The sequence below is a fragment of the Microplitis mediator genome, chromosome 9 (assembly GCF_029852145.1).
Source record: "Microplitis mediator isolate UGA2020A chromosome 9, iyMicMedi2.1, whole genome shotgun sequence".
Classification (NCBI taxonomy): domain Eukaryota; kingdom Metazoa; phylum Arthropoda; class Insecta; order Hymenoptera; family Braconidae; genus Microplitis; species Microplitis mediator.
Window position 1 is genome coordinate 4,706,490 of NC_079977.1, and position 19,673 is coordinate 4,726,162.

At 27.5% G+C, this 19,673-nt stretch overlaps 1 protein-coding gene across 3 annotated transcripts in view; it reads left to right on the forward strand.

Moving 5' to 3' along the window:
• LOC130674263 (A-kinase anchor protein 200-like) overlaps window positions 1–19,673 on the forward strand; it is a 63,315-nt gene that overhangs the window by 35,508 nt on the left and 8,134 nt on the right. For all 3 annotated transcript variants that reach the window (XM_057479534.1, XM_057479536.1, XM_057479535.1), the window contains exons 3-4: window positions 2,779–2,940; window positions 3,024–3,140. In XM_057479534.1, the coding sequence (XP_057335517.1) occupies window positions 2,779–2,940; window positions 3,024–3,140 (279 nt within the window). The remainder of the gene's footprint in view (window positions 1–2,778; window positions 2,941–3,023; window positions 3,141–19,673) is intronic.

Below are 19,673 nucleotides of genomic sequence, written 5' to 3' on the forward strand. Positions count from 1 at the left end.
AAAAAATTAATTTTCACTAAAGAACAGTCGAATAATTTATTATATTATTGATAAATGTATGTCAAATAAATTTTTAAAATAATTAAAATAAATTTTATACGGTCCATTTTAACCCGCTTACTAAAAATCCATACATATATAAATTTTTATAAAAACATTAGTAATCAGGAAAACTCGAATTTAAAAATCTATCATTTGTTCAGAAAGTTTGTGGTTCGAATCCCCATCGAGAAAAATTAAATAATTTTTTTTCTTATAAAAATTTATACGGCCCATCTTGCCCCATTTATTACAAAAATTAATTTACACTCAATAATAGTCAAATAAATAATTTACACTGACAAAAATATATGTCAAACAAATTTTAAAAGTAATTATATATATTTCTCACAACCCAGTAATTCAAAATTTGAATTTTTTAAATTTTTCCCGCTTACTAATGTGTATATTATACATAAATATTATACATATATAAAATTTACCAAAAAAAGCCATAAACCGAGGGAAAATTTGAATTGAAAATTCTATTATTTGCTCAAAAGATCGCGGTTCGAATCTTGACCAGGAAAAATAATTTTATAATAAAATAATAAGAACATATTCTTATATATATTTATATTCCTTAAACAAAAAAAAAAAAAAATAAAGCTATTAAAATTTTCCACCAAAAAATTCCTGACAGCTGGTACGCGATAATCGAACAATAATCCATAAATCCACGATTAAAAGAATATAAAGAATTTTAATTCTTTATAATTACATATTATCTATATGAATATTATCATAACAAGTATAATGAGATATGGATAATAATAAAAGATAATATAATACACTACGTAATATATATATTGTTAGAATAAAAATAAGTAAATATGAAAGGAAGTACAAGTCGTTGGACAAGTTACACGGTCATTAACCCACCCGATTAGGACAGTACACAAGTACTGGCACTCATTACCTACTAAATAAGATTTGGTTTTAAAACTCGCGTAATAACAACAATAATGTAACAACTCAGTGCAAACACACCTGTTCCCTTTCCTTCCCATAATTAACCTATCCGTTACTTCCATAACAATATCCCGTTTTTCTATGCAATCATTTCATTTTTATTACCTTCTATACATTAACGGTTTTATTTTTTACTTTTTGTTCTGCCCTATTTATTTTTATTTTTAAGATAAGTAGTTTTTTTTTTTTCTAACGTCAATAGAAAATTTTAATGCTCATTGTCTTCAAAATTTTAATTTGACTGGTTTTTACTTTTTTTAAATTCATCTTTTTTTATGATACTGAAGTTAGCCGATGGCTAATAATTTTTTGATTATTTTCCAAATGATAAATAATTAAAAAAAAAATATTTTGAAAAATTGCACCTGTAGTTTTTTTTGATTTTCTATACGTTTAATTTTTTTTTTAGTTGGTTTGTTGAAAAAAAAACCAAAATTGTTAATTGTCTTCTAACTTCTAGATGATACTCCAGTTAGCAAACGTCTAATAGTTTTTGGATTTTTTTAAAAGCGATAAATAATTAAAAAAAAAATATTTTGAAAAATTGCACCTGTAGTTTTTTAAATTTTCTACATGTGTAATTTTTTTTTTCTTTTTTTAATTGATTTGTTCATAAAAAAAACCAAAATTGTTAATTGACGTCTAACTTCTAGATGATACTCCAGTTAGCTGACGTCTAATAATTTTTGAATTTTTTTAAAAGCGATAAATTATAAAAGAAAAAATATTTTGAAAAATTGCACTTATAGTTTTTTTGATCTTCTACAAGTGCATTTTTTTATTTTGTATTTTTGTAATTGATTTGTTTAAAAAATAAATTAAAAAATTAGTAATTGTCTGTTAACCTCAGGTCATTTTTTTTAAATTTCAAAAATTAAATTTTACTCATTTTTGTTTTAAAAAATTTATACCTCAGGATATTGATAATAAAAATATTAACAGGCTTAAAATTTTTTTCAATTTCTGACTAATTTAAAAAAATAAAAACATCAAAATATTTCTATTAATTTTTTTATGAGACTGAAGTTAGCCGACGTCTAATAATTTTTTAATTTTTTTTCGTCAATTTTCAAAATATTAAATTTTACTTATAGAATTTTTGATTCAAATTAAAAATAAAAATATCAGAATTCATTAGAGAAAATTGGACTTGAAATTTTTACAGTTGAAAAAAATTTTTTTATCAAATTATTCTATTTAATTTTTGTAAAATAAATTTTTGAAAAAAAGAATTTCATGGTACAAAAAAGTTTTGTATTGGAAACAGAAAATAAATTTTTCTTTGGACTAGAAAAAATTTTCTTGGGACGAGTACAAATTTTTTACTTTAAATACTCATTTTTTTTCTGTGGTTTCCCGAAAAAAAAAAATGTTTCTCTAATATTTCAAGTCGTGTAAAAAAAAAAAAAAAAAATTAATGACAATAATTGAAAGCCCTCAGAAAGTGTTGAGCCCAATTTCCCAGCAAATAACTCATCTCTCCCCACAGAAACCATAAATTTTTCCATCCACTTATTTTTCACTCCCCCAATTTTAAAAATTCTCATGCGGTTACTTCAAAGTCAATTAACTCCGCGTTAAAATATGATGTATGAGTCAATGGGTCGTGGAATGCTGGTACAGACCTTGATAATTCTTGCTTACTCATCTAATCCAGTATTTTAAAATAAAACTAATATTCCAAACCCCCATCACAAAATAAAATAAAATAATAATTATTAATTTCACCACAGTACTAAATAAATAAAAAATTAATTAATGTTTCAGGATGACGATGAAAATAAAGCAGCTGATGAATCTAAACCAGAATCTCCAGCAGCCGAATCACCAGCGGAAACTGAACAAGTAACGACACCTACTGAAGGCACACCAGCGAGTCCTAAAGAAGTGACATCTCCAGACACTAAAGAGGCCAAGAAGAAGGACAAGGTTTTTTTTTTTTTTTTTTTTAATTGGCAATTCAATTAATTAATTGAATTATTTATTTTAAAAAAATGTTTTTTTTTGTATAGACAAAGAAAAAATGGTCGTTCAGATCGATAAGTTTCAGTAAGAAAGACAAGAGCAAACCAGTACGTGAAGATACACCGAAAAATGGTGATGTTAGCAAAGAAGAACCACTTACTGAGGTAAATTTAAATATATATTTAAACAAATAGTTAATTAACATTTAAACTGACAGTCCTACAACACAAGTCATTGTCGCTAACAAAAGACAATGAGGTCTTCTGTGTAAACATAAAGATTCAAGTATTTTTTAAAACTACGTATATATTTCCGGGTATACATTTTAGTTGTTTAAAATAATTAACAAAAGCACAATGTCTTGGTTGTTTGAATTTTATTTATTATTTTAAATTTCTCAAGGACTAGACAGTCCACAAGTCATAAGCCTGCTCTTCATAAGTCTCTCCCCTTAATCGGCAGGTACTGAGTCCAAACAGCCCTCACTTGACCACTTTTTTAAGTTTTGTAGCAGACATCCCGTTATTAGCCTCCGTTAAAATTCCATAAATTATAAACTGACAGCAGGAACAAAATATCAAAATTAATTATGAAAATTCACTATCGATCTTTCGCGGATAATAATTTTATAAATATTAAGTAAAATATTATCATGGTGGCCACAGATTTTTGAGATTGAAATTCCCTGACTTTTCCAGGTATTCCAGTCAAACAATTCAAAAATTCCCTGACTATGTGTAGTAATATTAAATCATTCGAAATATTTATTTAATTAAAAATAAAATGGTATAAGTCAGTTTAATCAATAATTAATCATTGTCGTTAAATGAAGCTTTTTTTTATTATTTGTCAATGTTCATTATTTTTTTTTTGTTTATTAAATGAATAATTTTATATTTTTGATTTGAAATCCATGTTTTTATATAACTTACTCTATAATAAAATATAAATAAATTTTTCATTTTCACTAGAATAAATTTCATAAATAAGAATATTTCATAGAATATTAATAAAGTATTAATCAAGTACGCGAATAATAAATATAGTGAAACTTATTAGTTCATTACTTATGTATACATTTAATGTTTTTAGTTTTTTAACTTTTCAATATGGATGTTAAGAGCTTGAAGATCCTGGCGATTGGTTTCTACTGAGACTTTTTTTTTTTCTAACAGCCTTGATAATTCTAACTGCTTCATTTTTTCGCTATTGGAATCAATTTCTACTAATTTTTTTTCAAGATGGTTTTACAACCGCATTCGCGCCGCGTCACTTTTTGAACAGTTTTGACAGAAAACTAAATTTGGAGGATTTTTTCAGTCAAAAGAAAGAAAGTGAAAATTTTTCCAGCTTTGGGACGAAATTCCCTGACATTTCCCTGACTTTTCCAGTATATTTATAATTCCCTGACATTTACAGGTTTTCCAGAAATGTGGCCACCATGTGAATAACAATTAGTATTTTTTACACTACAATTATTATTTGTGTAAAAAGATTTATTTTACCGCTATAAGCACTAGAAAAATTGGGATACTGGCGCATGTGACTGGACGTTTAAAATGATGGAAAATTACCACAGGCTTACAACGAGTAGTCGAGAACAAAACTAAACGCACGGTACTGGGAGTCTGAAATTTGAATAAAAATTTACCCTGTACCCTAGACCAGGCTTATGACGGGCAGTCGCCTGTAAATATATTTTATAAAATAATAAATATGTGGATGGTAGTGAAGATCCAAGAGAAGGGAAAATAATGTCCTTGAGACTGGATCTCCTGATGTAGATTTTAGTATAGGAACATGTAGGACAAAGTGAAGGGAATAATGGAGAGGGAGGATCAAGTGTGTATTGAATCGAGGTAACGAGGGAGAGAGTGGATCCTTTTTAACTGGAATTAGTTTAACCGTGACTCATCTTATTCTATTCATCGTTTACTTTGTGACGATTAATTTTTTATTTATAAAAATGATTGAGTGTTAGAGAAAAAAAAATATTCGTTTCATACTTCGGCCCGTAGATTTTTAATGCTCATTTAATTGCCCGGTTTTAGAATTTTTTAAAATAACTTTGAAAACTGGAATTTTAAAGAATGCGGGAAAAAATATCAGACCATTGGGTTATTGTGAGTATAAAAAATATTTCAAGTATTTTTTGTAAATTTGACTTGAAGCTTGGGTTCGTATCTTGAACTTCTCCTGAGCTGTCAGTTTTTAAAAAAAATTTTGTCCCGACTTGAAATTCAAAATTACGAATCGCGGTAATTAAATTATTTCGAGCATGGCCTCGTATTGGGTTGAATTTTTTTTTTTACTCAATTTAATTAAAATCCACTTGCAGCTTACGCTTTCAACTTGAATTTAATTTTTTTTTTATCTCTACCTCAAACCGTTGGCATTTTATCAGCAGCCAAACCTCTAACTACCGCGAATTTTCTTTTGAACTTAAAACATCTCAAATCAAATCAGAATTTTCACTCGCCACAAAATTACCCTGTGTACTTTTGTAGCCAAAACTCTGATTTTTAAAATGCAAAGCTCCCATTCCTCTAGGACGGCAATAGGTGTCTTGATCCCCGACAAAATATACCCGGAAATTTGTCTCTGTGACAAAATATTATTGCATTTTTTGAAAAATTCCTTAATTTTTTTATCATTTCTTAACTTATAATATTGCGTCAAAAATTACAAATCCCCCTCCCCCGTAAATATATGGCAATTAACAGACCATACAAAAATTTCTACATTTTAAATTTATTATTATTTGCAATAATAAAACTAATTTTGAAAAACCGAGAGAAAAATTTTCAAAATTGGATGATGAGCTGCAAACTTTAGTTCCTTAGACCCCCCCGACTCCCTCCCCCATAACTGCGCACGTATTTTATGAACATCCCCTTATATATTTGATAATTCCACACCCAAAAAATATGGAGAGAAGACATTGCTTACATATATATTAGACTGTCAAAAAAATAAACTTTTTTTTCAAAAATTACACAAAAAATAAGTCACCGAATCTCGAATCGTGAAGTTGCCTCTGCTTCGCGTTCGAGGTGTGAAAAATTATCCGATTTTTTGTCGAGGGTACAATACAACCTGGTTATGTTATTGTCCCCTTACTGGACTGTAGGAAAAAAATTTCCTACTAGGAAAAATGATTTTCCCCTCTACTTTTTACTCGCGATCGCTCGGTTTTCCCCATATGTGTGTTTGTGCCCGTCCTTTTATGTTTGTCATATTTGATTAACTCATAAAAAGACTGCAGAGACCTCCTTGACAACCGAAATAAAAATCTTCATCAGTAGAACCAGGGTGGGGGTTCCATTTCGATACGAGGGAAAAAAAATAGAGAAGTAACTTATCAGGTCGTATAGTCAGACATCTTTATAAGACTATTAGCTGTCTTTTTTATAAACCAGAGAAACTAATAGTCTTATAACGAGGTCTGCTGTACATTATTGTGTCCAGGGACCAAAATCCATAGAATCTAGTAAAGGACAATCCCATAAAAAGTTATGGCTAAATAACACGTAACCTTTGTCCCAAGTTGTGTAGGAGTTTATACCCGCGACCCGCGTGTGGGTTATTTTTTACAGACATAACGACTACGCGTTCTCAAGTGGAACTGGGAGTGGCCAAGTTCATGAGACAACATTATTATTATTATTACAATAATAATAATCATAAATAATAATAATAAACGCGATCTTTAAAACAATTATTTAAATTAATTTAGTAATACATTTTTTTTTTTTTTTTTCTTTCAAGTTCAAGTTCAATTCCTAACCTTTCTCATATTTTTTTTATTATACCATAAATTACCCACGCAATTTAATTTTTATTTTATTATTCATAAAAATAATAAATCTCACCTGACATGACTTTAATGACTTGTAATGAGCGTCGCGTTTATAAAACGTTTCAATTAATCATTTTGAATATCTATATATATAAGAATACATATTTTGTTCCTTTTTTTAATTAAAATATATTTTTTATCGAATGAATTGAGTAGAAAATTTAATTGTTTATCTTCCCCTTGGGTTCGGTTCAACGGCCCAAACTTCCCGGATATAACTTTACCTGTCTGTTGTGTCCAGTTGCTTGACGTCGTCATTTTTAAAATAAATAAATTATATATACATATTACATATATTTGTATATAATTTTTTTTAGTTTTTAGTTGGAAGATTTTTTAAAATTTAATTCCCTGTATTTAGGTCGAGAAATTTTATTTTTATTAATATGTAATTATACGTCATTAAAATTTCATGTCCCAGTAAAATATAAAAAGAAATCTTTATATTGAAGTTATAATTCTATAAGGAAAAGTATTTTTTAAGGGCCAGTTTATCTAAAACTTATTTTATTTTTTTATTTTTTAAATCTTAAACCATAAATGTCATTTCCGGTTACCGTTTTTTTTTTTTTTAGATTCTATAATTTGTCTAATTACTGATAAAAATAATAATTAGTACACAGAAAAAAAGATTCTTAGGACTAGAAAAAATTTCTTAGCGCAAGAATTTTTTCCGGGCCCCGAAAAATTTTTCTTTTGCTCCAAGAAAATTTATTTTACAAAAAATTCCTTGGGAGTAAAAATTTTTTGCATCATAAATTGAAGACCAAAATTTTCTGAGAACTGAAAAAAATTTCTTGGCGCAAGAATTTTTTTTTTCGACTCAAAAAATTTTCTTTTGCTCCAAGAAAATTTATTTTTCAAAAAATTCCTTGGGAGTAAAAATTTTTTGCATCATAAATTGAAGACCAAAATTTTCTGAGAACTGAAAAAAATTTCTTGGCGCAAGAATTTTTTTTTTCGACTCAAAAAATTTTCTTTTGCTCCAAGAAAATTTATTTTTCAAAAAATTCCTTGGGAGTAAAAATTTTTTGCAATGAATTGAAGATAAAAATTTTTTTCTTTATCCCTTAGTCGAAAGTACGCACTTCCCTCCCTAATTTTAAGGCCTAAAGTCTCATTTCCCTCTCCTAGTGGAGTTACACGCGCCCCACTTACATCGCCGGGAGCAAAAAATTTTTTCGTGCCTACGGAAACAGCCGGCTGCTGCCATCTACTGAACGTCTACCACTTTATCAATAAAATTTTTGACGATAACATCATAGATCGTTGCTTTATTTATATGTACGTCAGTGTTTTCGTGTCTCGTTGTTTGTGATATTTTAAGTAAACAGTGTACTTGCAATAATAAAATGACTGAAAAAGTATCATCTGATGACTCTATGGACGAGGATGAGGTGATAAAAGATTTTGATGCAGAGGCGAGGTTAATTATTGAAAGATTATGTATTCATTTATATATTATTTATTGGCAGGAAAAAAATCTTGTTCATAGGCATAAATTTATTTCTTTCGAAAAAAAATAATTATTTTTTATTTTTATTTTTTATAAGTATAATTATGTCTTTTTTTTTGTTTTGTTTTTGATGCCTGCCCCCGCCGACCAGACGCACTCGCTTCGCTCGTGCTTTCAAATGTCGCGGGGCAGGCATCAAAAACGCAACAAAAAAAAAAAGGGAGACGGAAAAAAATTAAAGTTTTATGTATGTCCGAAAGAGGCGCGTCAATAGGGAGCAAATAAAAAAAACATGGCCGACCTGTCAGCTGAAGGCAGAACGTGGTTGTGTTGTTTATAGTATTCAAAAATGTAATTAATAAACGTACTTTCGACCAGGTATAAAGAAAAATCGTATACACCACACGGGAAGATAGTTAAAAGCCCTGCCCTGTGTGTCATGATGCCCTCGGCTTCGCCTCGGGCATCATATCACACAGGGCAGGAATTTCAACTTTCTTCCCTTGTAGTGTAATATACTATTTCGAACCAAAAAAAATTTCTTGGGGTAAATAAAAATTTTTCGCGCCAAAAAACATTTTTTTGTGTATAAAAAAAATTAGTGACGTAAAGTTTTAAATAATTGAGATCTCTGGCTCTTCAATTTTCTTTTTAATTTCCAATCGGAAATTTCCAGTAGTGTATTGATTTGTATAAATATTTAAGTTACCAAAATGTAACTGATGTCTATTTAATTAAATCAAATGACATGTGTTTAATTTACGTGTAGTAATAAACGATTTAATGCAAATGTTTGATTTCTATTCACTGAAATATCATGATTTTATAATGAGATCATGCAATCAAGTAATAGCTGCCAATTTAATGGAGATATTAAACAACGAATAATTACTTTGCTTTAATTACATTTTTTTTTTTAATGACTAATTTTTTAAATTTTCCCACCGAATTTTAATGAGCAATTAAATTCCCTCGTAAATTATCTACTAAAAACTCAAGCAAGCTCTAAAAAAATTTTATTTCATCTCTTGAGTCTTTGAACCCCTGTCAAAAAAATTTTAATTTAAAATTCTGCCTCCATTTTGTTTGAGTAAAAAATTTTCATTTTATTTAAAAAAAATCAGAGAATTTTTTACTGACGTATAAAATTTTTTTTAGTAAAAAAAAATTTAATTTATTAAATGAGTGGATACTTAATGCAATGCGTTAATGAAAAAAAATATATGTATATATTTTTGTTACTGAGAGTTGACGTAAATAAAATAGCGAATCGAAATAAAAAGAATCGATAAAGTCTGGTTGTGTCTAGTATCGTCTTGTACGCGTGTCAATGAATGTCACATTGTTTCCGCCACACCCACTCTTTCGCACTATATATTATCGTAGGGGAGAGTGTTTTGTACTTATATATATATTTATATATATATGCATTTATTATATGGTGTGAATGAAGCGCGTGATGAGAGAGTACATGAGCACGTCATCTCTATTGTTCGATTGGTCGTGGGATGAAAATTCAACTCAACTTGACGTTGAGCATTTATCCCTTCATAAATTTATACATCTACATATATATATGTACGAGTATGACGTCTGATTATTTAAACAAGTGACAAAAATATATATTTTGTTTACATCCTTCATGAATTATTTAATAAAATGAATTTAAATGAGGAAAAGTAGTGTGTCACTTTAAACGATAATTTCCTGTAAACTATTGAGTTTACATAAAAAGTCATTCATATCTTTTTTATAGGAAATTTTATTCTCTACAAAATTGTATCTATACATTTTTTCTGTACAATTGATATTTTAGCCAGAATTTACATCAGAAGATTTCCCCTAAAATTTACGAAATTGATCATCGGTTTAAATTATAAACCGTGTGCTTAAAATCACAATTACTCAGTAAATTTCACGTTTACGTAAAAAGTCATTTAATACTTTTTTGTAGACAATTAAATTTCCTACAAAATTATGTCAGTACACTTTTTCCGTATGATTGATATTTTAGCCACAATCTTCATCAGAAGATTTCTCATAAAATTTACGAAATTGATCATCGGTTTAAATTAACCCGTGTGCTTAAATTCACAATTACTCAGTAAATATTGAATTTACGTAAAAAGTCATTCAATACTTTTTTGTAGGAAATTTTATTCTCTACAAAATTGTATCTATACATTTTTTTCGTACGACTGATATTTTAGCCACAATTTACATCAGAAGATTTCCCATAAGATTTACGAAATTGATCATCGGTTTAAATTATAAATCGTGAGCTTAAAATTAAAATTACTCATTAAATATTGAAATTACGTAAAAACTTAATGAATACATTTTTGTAGACAATTAAATTTCCTACAAAATTGTCCTGAAAAATTTTCACCTTAATCCAATAGTTCCGGAGTTACATTAATTTAAACTTTTTGGAGTTGGTGGTAGTGAAGCAAAGTAATAAATCTAAGAGAAAAAAAAAAAAATCCAAGTCAAGTGTGTCAGTCAAACCAACGGTGAAACGGGCAAATGCAACCTGATAATGAAAATGGTAACGTTGATCCATCTGTGTTGGAAAAAGTTAAGATTTAACGGCACTAGGTGTGCGGTTTAGAGCTCGATTCGCGGTTGATTGAGCTACCGCCGACAATTCCTCTCTTTACACTTGCAACTGCTCATACACTACACTTTCATGACTCTTTAACAAGATACTTCACATGTCAGATGATCTCAAGTCCTAGAAACTCTTTTTATTATTCATCTTTTACTCTTTAAAACTTTTATGAGCCTTTTATTATAATGCGCCTTTATAAAATATTGAATTACTTCTTTACATTTCAATGGATACATCAGTTCATGTATTTTTCATAAGATTAAAAAAAAGTCTGTAGCTTGGATGAATATCAAATTTTTTTAAAAATATTAAATTTATTTAAAAGCGAGAAATTTTTTTTTAATAAAGTCTGGGTCTGGGTCTGGATCGAGGTCTAGATTTAACTCTTGCTCTTGGTCTTGGTCTTAATGTCAGTGTAGAGTAAAGTTAAGTAATAAGGTAGTAGTGCAGAGTATAGGCCAGTAGCTGAGCAAATTTTGGGCGTCGTCGTACCTACAGTAGTATCGAGCGACACCGGGAAAAGCCGGGACGCCGCTCGCCGTTGCCATGACAACCGACAGACTCGCAGGACTTTTCGCGTTCAAGTTAAACCCGCCTGGCAAACTCACGCAATATCGTTAAACCAATTTAACACATTCAATTACTATTCCACCACTTATATGTCTGCATATATTTATATATTATGTATTATTTAAATAATTATTTAAATAACGGGATTATTTTTTTGAACCGCGGGAAATTTGAATTTTAAATATTTTTTTAAAATTCGTGCAATTAATTTTTGAAAATTTAAGAATTAGTTATTGGACCTATAGTTTGATAAATTTAAATGAATTTTTAAATTAAAGTATAGAAATGAATGAAATTTTATTTTTTAATTCAAATTTATACCGGGGATTTGAAATTGTAATTGCTGGTAAAATATTGGGTTTAGGGGAAAAGTCAATGAGAGCTTTTTTGTAGAGGATTAAATTTCCTACAAAATCATTTCAGTACATTTTGGTCGTATCTCTGATCCGGGATCCAAAATTTAAACTTTAAGATAAAAAAAAATTTTAAACAATAAAAGTCTTGCTCCAATTTATGACATATATTTAAAATTTAAATAACTTGTAAAGTATTGAGTGTATGTAAAAAATCAATGAGAGCTTTTTTGTAGAGAATTAAATTTCCTAAAAAATCATCTTAGTACATTTTTGTCGTATCTCTAATCCAGGATCCAAAATTTAAATTCCAAGATAAGAAAAATTTTAAACAATAAATTCTTGCTCCAACTTATGTCATATATTTAAAATTAAAATAACTCATAAATTATTGAATGTACGTAAAAAATTAATGAGAGCTTTTTTGTAGAGAACTAAATTTTCTATAAAATTGTCCTCAAGCATTTTTACCAAAGTTGCATAGTTTTCGAGTTATCTGAACTAAACCAAACTTATGTAGTTACTGGGACACTTACGAGGTAAAAAAATATCGAGTGATAAATTTTATATCACTTTTACGGTACAAAGATGATTGTTCGGTTTGGAAGATAGCCAGATAAGAGTAGAGGTCTGGGTTTGATACATACATATATATAAGCCAATCGACTATAGAAATTGTATCGAGAGTAGTGGGTAGCCCGGGTGTCGTAACCCGTATCCAGGTTTTTGCAACAGCAGTGGAAATATTAACAGCAGAATGAACGCCCAAAGGGCTTTGAGTCTATTGTAGAGTTTGGAAACTCGTGTAGAAATAGCGAGCGCTAAACCAACAAAAAACTCGGCTGCGAAAACCCCCAGGGCGTGAACCCGCCGAATAAAAATTCCCAGGGCGATGACTTCTTATTATATTTTTTTACCTACTCCAGTTTTTTTTTTTTAAACTTTTTATTATTATTTTTTATCTCACTGATTTTTTTGTTGTGGTTTACTTATGCAACTCACTCATTGCCATTTGTTGAGAATATTTTTTTTTCATCCACAAGCTCACTGACCGAGAAATGCCGCTTTTGTTTGCTGGTTTTTTTAAATTTTTTTATTTCCCAGAGATCGTTGGTTTATGAAAATACACGAATATAAAAAGGGAAATTCATAAAAAATGTAAATCATTATTTTTTAATTTGAAAATAAAATTTTTTAAATAAACAAAAATTTATATTTTCAAATTAAATGAAATTTTAAATTAAAACATGTTCAAATTTTTAATCAAATCTTAGACAAATTTTAAAAAAATTTTTACTGAAAATATTTCAAATTTAAATTTCAAAAATTAATTTTTAAAAAAATTTATCAAAATATCGATCAATTTTTTGAAAATTTACTGAATTCAAATTTTTACTCAAAATATTTAAAATTTAAATTAAAAAAAAAAACTGACAAATTTTGAAATTTAAAAAGTTTATATAATTTCAAATTTTTACTGAAAAAAATTAAAATTAAAATTTCAAAAATTAATTTTAAAAAAAATGTATCAAAATATCAATCAATTTTTGGAAAATTTACTGAGTTAAAATTTTTTATTACGAACATTTGAAATCGAAATTTTTAAAAGAATTTCCGAATTCAAATTTTTACTTAAAATATTTAAAATTTAAATTAAAAAAAAAAACTGACGTTAAAATTTAAAAAAATTTATCAAATTTCAAATTTTTACTGAAAATATTTAAAATTCAAATTCCAAAAATTAATTGAAATAAAAAAAGTTCATAAATTTTGAAATTTTAAATTAGACCTTTTGATAAAATTTTCAAAAAAATATCAAAATATCAATAAAAATTTTAAAAACCAGTCATATAAAATAATTTACTTTGAACATACATCCGATCTAAATTTACTCTGGACTTCCCCATGAAATAATCACCCAAGTACAGAATATTTTTAGACACAAATTTTTCTGTCCTTAAACTAGACGAAGGACACGGCCGTTGCCAGTAGATCCTTCAAATAAATTCTTAAATTTTTTGCTCAGCATGAAATGCTAATTTTTGTTAACCTTTTGCTTTATTTTAAACTCTACATGCTAGACTTAATGATTCATAGAAAAATTCATGAGACATTTTATTTAAATATTTTCCTTTTTTGCTTTTGTACTCAGACGAGCACAGTCGTTGACTGTAGTAAATAAAAGAGAGTAAGCACACAATTTAATTCTTTTTTTTCTTTTTCTTCATTATTTTTTTTATTTACACTGACGCCCGTATGTCATTTTCTTATCTTTTGTCGACGCATTTTAAAATAATTCTTTAATTTATTTTTTAAATATCTAACAATTGAATCAACAAAATTCAAATTTTCAAATAAAAATATTTTTTAAACATTTTTTTCAATAAATCAATTACAAAAAAAAAAACAAAAATCTATAAATATGCACATGTAGAAAATTTTAAAAACTACAGGTGCAATTTTTTTAAATATTTTTTTTTTTAATTTATCATTAAAAAAAAAATCTCAAAATTATTAGACGTCGGCTGACTTCAGAATCGCGTAAAAAAATCTATAGTTTACATAAAAAAATAAAATCCGCAGAAAAGCAGTATCCAGTATTACTTTTCCAAGCAGCGCTAATTAAATTAGTTTGAAAGTTTATTTTTTTGTGGTCTAGAGTTTCCAATTCATGTAATGCTCCGTTGGTTAAAACATCCCAACTCATCGCTACTAATAAGTCAACAACTTTATCTGAAATTAGCGGTAGAAATTTAGTAATTAAAGACATTCGTAATGCGTTAGCTTTAATTATATATTTGAACAATGTCTACATGAACTATTTACCGAGTCTCATTACCGCTGATTCAGCAAACGGTTTTTATGTCAAACAAACTAGTCTTTGTTCGAAAACAAAAAAACTTTCTACATAAAACGATAACAAAAAGACCTTTTAAATAGATTGTCGTTAAAACAATGTGCTATTGACAAGCACCAGCTTTACCGACTGTTGCGCATCTACGCCTCCGCAAGTGCTGCCGCGGCGGAAGCGTCCCCTAACTAAACGCATCCAGTTCTCCGGCGTATAAAATCACAGCGAATCACTTCCAAGGCCGGGAACTCGATCCGCGCTTACTATTTATTTCTTGATCTATAATTTCCCTCTAAACTATAGATCCTACAAAAAAGTCATCATCACCTTTTTTGTAGACAATTTTACGCTCTACAAAAAAGTACTGGACCAATTTTTCTGTATCTCGTAAAATTAACCCACAATTTAAATTCAAAGTCAACCGGGTCTCAAAATCCTCACATCTCAGCCTCATACTTTGAAATTCAAATAACTCGTGAACTATCAAAGATGGCAAAAAAATGTATCAGTAGTATTTTGTAGCTCTTAAAATTTGCTACAAAAAACCTCTGGGCCTCTTTTCCCTAAAACCAAACCCCGGACCGCAAAAAGGCCCCAAAGCCCGAAAACAAGTCAACCTCCATTAGCATCCCGAGTTACAAAAAAAAATATGTTGTTACAACAATAATATATATATTTAACATGTAAAATAACACTCCAAGGCTTGTTTAGATCCGACATTGTAACAAAAAACCTGTCACTCGATCCTCATATCTTCATATACATATTATTTATAAAAATCATCATCAGCATCACTCATGACCGCCCGAGCGTAGACGAATAAAACTGCGTCTTAACATTACGATGATCACAACCGCGATAAAAAAAGGGTGTGCGGGGGATCTAAGCACGCGTATTATACCGTCAACGTCGTAATAATCTATCGAACAAATTTAATCCGTATTAAATATATATAATACATCCACACATCAAAACTCCGTATCCAAGAATAGACACGTGTGGTTTGCGGTGGTAACTTTTTTTTATTTTTCCCTTCATACGTCCACCATCTTAGGTCTCATGTCTTGTGTCTCATGTTTTTATTGTCTTTACGCTTGACAAAAAATATATATACATATATATAATCAATACCAGTCATTTTTTATAAATTTAAGACTAATAATTAGCGGCCTGCATTGAAAATATTGACAGCGATCTCTATATTTTTATTTGTTACTCAACATTACATATATATACATATATATATTTATAATAATTTTTTTTTATATGTAATGCATATGTTACGTGGGACGAACTCGAGTCTATATAAACCGCACCCGGCTGGTGCCAGACGTTGAGTTCTAAGTCGTTCCTCTACGCGACTAGTAGTTTTGTATAAAAAAGTTTGTCTGGGATTTAAATTTAGTGGTTTTTATAGGGATTAGATTAAAATAATTAATTATTTATATATTTATTATAATTATATTGGAGTTATCAAGATGGAAACAGTTGTTAAGGTAGGAAGAAGTGTTGGTGGGGGAGTTTTTAGGGCGGCTGGTGCTGTATTACGCGGTACGAGACGAATTTTATCGGCTATTCCACTACTAGGTATTATCGTTAAGGAGGATATTGATCAAGAAGTTGATAAATATACGGTATGGGGCTCGATAAAAAATAGGATCTGATGCATGACGTCCCCAAATGCTTGTGTTTATTACGCTAATAAACTTTCCTGGCTGTTGTACTACACGGCTTCCGGTTACTGTAATGCCGAAGAAATTTATTCAGATCGTGTGACTTGTTATTTTTTTATGTAATTTAACCCTTGTTGATTAAGTGACACTTTGGTGGGCTTGATATTTTTTTGGTTTTTAAATTAATTGGTACTGGATATTTTTTTTTTTCTAAGTTTGCAATAAAAAATTTTTGTAAGTTTTTTTTTTGAGTGAAATTATGGAGGAATTTTTTGTATTTTGAATTTTTGAAACTCGGTTTTTTATTAAAATTTTAATTTTTTTTTCTGAACGAAATTTCGCTAAAATTTGCAGTAATTTTTTTTTAAATTCGTACCCGTTTTTTGTAAATTTTTATATTGGAATTCAAAATTGAAAAATTGAATTTTTCCAAAAAAAAGAAGTTGAAAAATTTTCATTCAAATTTTTTATTTACTAAAATTTGATTTACGAAATTTAAAAAAATTGAATTAAATTCGCATGGAAAAATAAAATTTAAAAAAAATTGGATAATAATCTAAAAATAAATTAATGCAAATTATTTCTACTTTCAAATTTTTTTTTCTTTGGGTTTGCAATGAAAAATTTTTGCAGTTTGTTACTAAAAATTGCGATTGATTTATTTGTTAAAATTTTTTATGCTTAAAATTATTGACGATTTTTTAATATTTTTAATTTTTGACATTCGATTTTTTATTAAAATAAATTTCAAATTTTTTTTTAAATTCGTGCAAAAAATTTCTTGTAATTCTTTAGTGGACCTCATAATTCAAATATATAATTTTCCCAAAATTTCCACTAAAATTTCTTTTACAAAACTAATAAAATTTGCATGAAAAATTAAATTTTTACCACCAATTTTATAAAAATATTTTTATTTTAAATTATCGACAAATTTCTAATCTTTAATTTTTGAAATTCAATTTTTTATTACAACAATTCTCTTTTCCACCAGTTTCCATAAAATTTTTGTTTTCAAATCCGTACCAACAAGTTTTCATAAATCTTCATTTAAATTCAAAATTCAAATTTTCAATTTTCCCACAATTATAAAAAAATTTTTATTAAATTTCCATTCAAAGTTTTTTTACTAAAATTTCCTCTACAAAATAAATAAAATTTGCATGAAAAATTAAATTTTTACCACAAATTTTGTTAAACTTTTTTTATTTCAAATTGCCGACGAATTTTTAATCTTTAATTTTTGAAATTCAATTTTTCATTACAACAATTCTATTTTCCACCAAAAGTTCCATAAAGTTTTCCTAAAAATTTTTTTTTTTTAAATTTGTACCAACAATGTCTTACAAATCTTCACTTGAATTCAAAATTGAAATTTTCAATTTTCCCACAATTAAAAAAAATTTTTAATAAATTTCCATTCAAATTTTTTTACTAAAATTTCCTTTACAAAATAAATAAAATTTGCATGAAAAAATAAATTTTTAACGCACTAATAAAATTTAATAATAAACGTCACATAATTTCAAATTATTCTCTCCTATTTTTTTTTTTTTTAACAAAATAAATTTTTTTTCATCATGAAAATTACCAAAAAAAAAATACAAATTTATATATAACTCGAGTATGACTCGAAATAAGTACATATATATATTTGAATATATATTTACTCATGCATAAAGTTAAGCGTAACAATGAGAGTGCATCATTCAAAAATAGAGTCTCGGTTTGCAATAAAACGATTCTCGACTCGAGTGTATAAAATAAAATTCAGCTTCAATTCAAGTTTCTTCAACTATCAATATCTCAAAGGCTCTTCTTTACCTCCAGACTTTTTGTCCACATCAATATCAATATCAATATCAATACTATAGAGTTTCCATAGCCGCACTTGTTACCTTTCAAAAAAATAAATAAATAAATAAAAAACCAACAGAAGTAAATAAAAAAAATAATAGACCGGAAATTGCGATTCCAACGTGACTAGAAAAATAAAAATTTCTATTTCCTCGATAACAAATTAACTTTATATCGAGCTCGGGAAACTTAACTCATCATCGACTACTCGATGTTACATTGAACTCTTGTTCTTGTCGTTGTATATAAAGGTCGATTACTTATTTTATGTGCAGTTGAAAGTACATTACTGTTGGATTGTTAAGTTCAGTCAGGCGAGTTGATGAAAAAGAAAAAAAAATTTTTTTTTTAAATAAATATCAGAGACCCAAGAGACCTAAAGATCGAGTCACTAAAAGGAGAGTTAATAAAAAAATTGGTAGCAAGCCAACAACGCAGTCTTTGGTTTTATATATGTATATATTTATATAGATATATATTTAAATAAGGAAGATTGCATACGTTTATTTTCATCTGGAATCTATATTATGACTGGTGTCTCATTACCAACTATTGTACGCACCCGATTTCAATTTCCCCATTCAATTTGTCTTAGACATACATATATTCATGTATATGTTGAGTAGAACTTTTATGTGGAGAGCAGTCTGGTAGTTTCTTTCTTGGGAGGTTTGAATTTTAAATTTAGAAGCGGAAGTCATGGGAATCGATAATACAAGACTGGAATCGGTGATAAAGTTTCATTTAGATGTTCTTTGGAATTTCATATCGCGAAAAGTATTGCAGTTATAGACTTGGATTCGTTGGTAAATTTTTTCCAAACTATAACGAGTAGAAAAAAAATTTTATTAAAGAATTTTAATCAAAATTTTTGTTATTAATTTTTTAATTAACGTGAACAAAAAAATTCGATACACTTTTAATGATTTGAAATTTTTGATTTTTTTTTTTATTAATTTTGAAAATTAGTTACAAAAAAATTTGACATATTTTTAGTAATTTGTAATTTTTGATTAAAATTAAAAGCAAAAATTTTCATTATTTTTTTTTTAAATTAATTTGGAAAATCAACGTTACAAAAAAATTTGACATTTTTAATTTTTGATCAAAATTTTCGTCTTAAATTAAAAACAAAAATTTTCATAATTTTTAAAAAAAATTAATTGTTAAAATCAACATAAAAAAAAAGAACTTCATCATATTTTTAATAATTTGTAATTTTTGATTGAAATTTTAATCTAAAATTTTCAAAAAAAATTTCACTATTTTTTTTTAAATTAATTAAAAAAATCTGTTACAAAAAAAATTGACATATTTTCAATTTTTGATGAAAATTTTTGTCTCAAATTAAAAACAAAAATTTTCATAATTTTTTTAAAAATTAATTTTTGAAATCAATGTATAAAAAATAACTGTCATATTTTTAATAATTTGAAATTTTTGATTAAAATTCTTGTCCAAAATTTT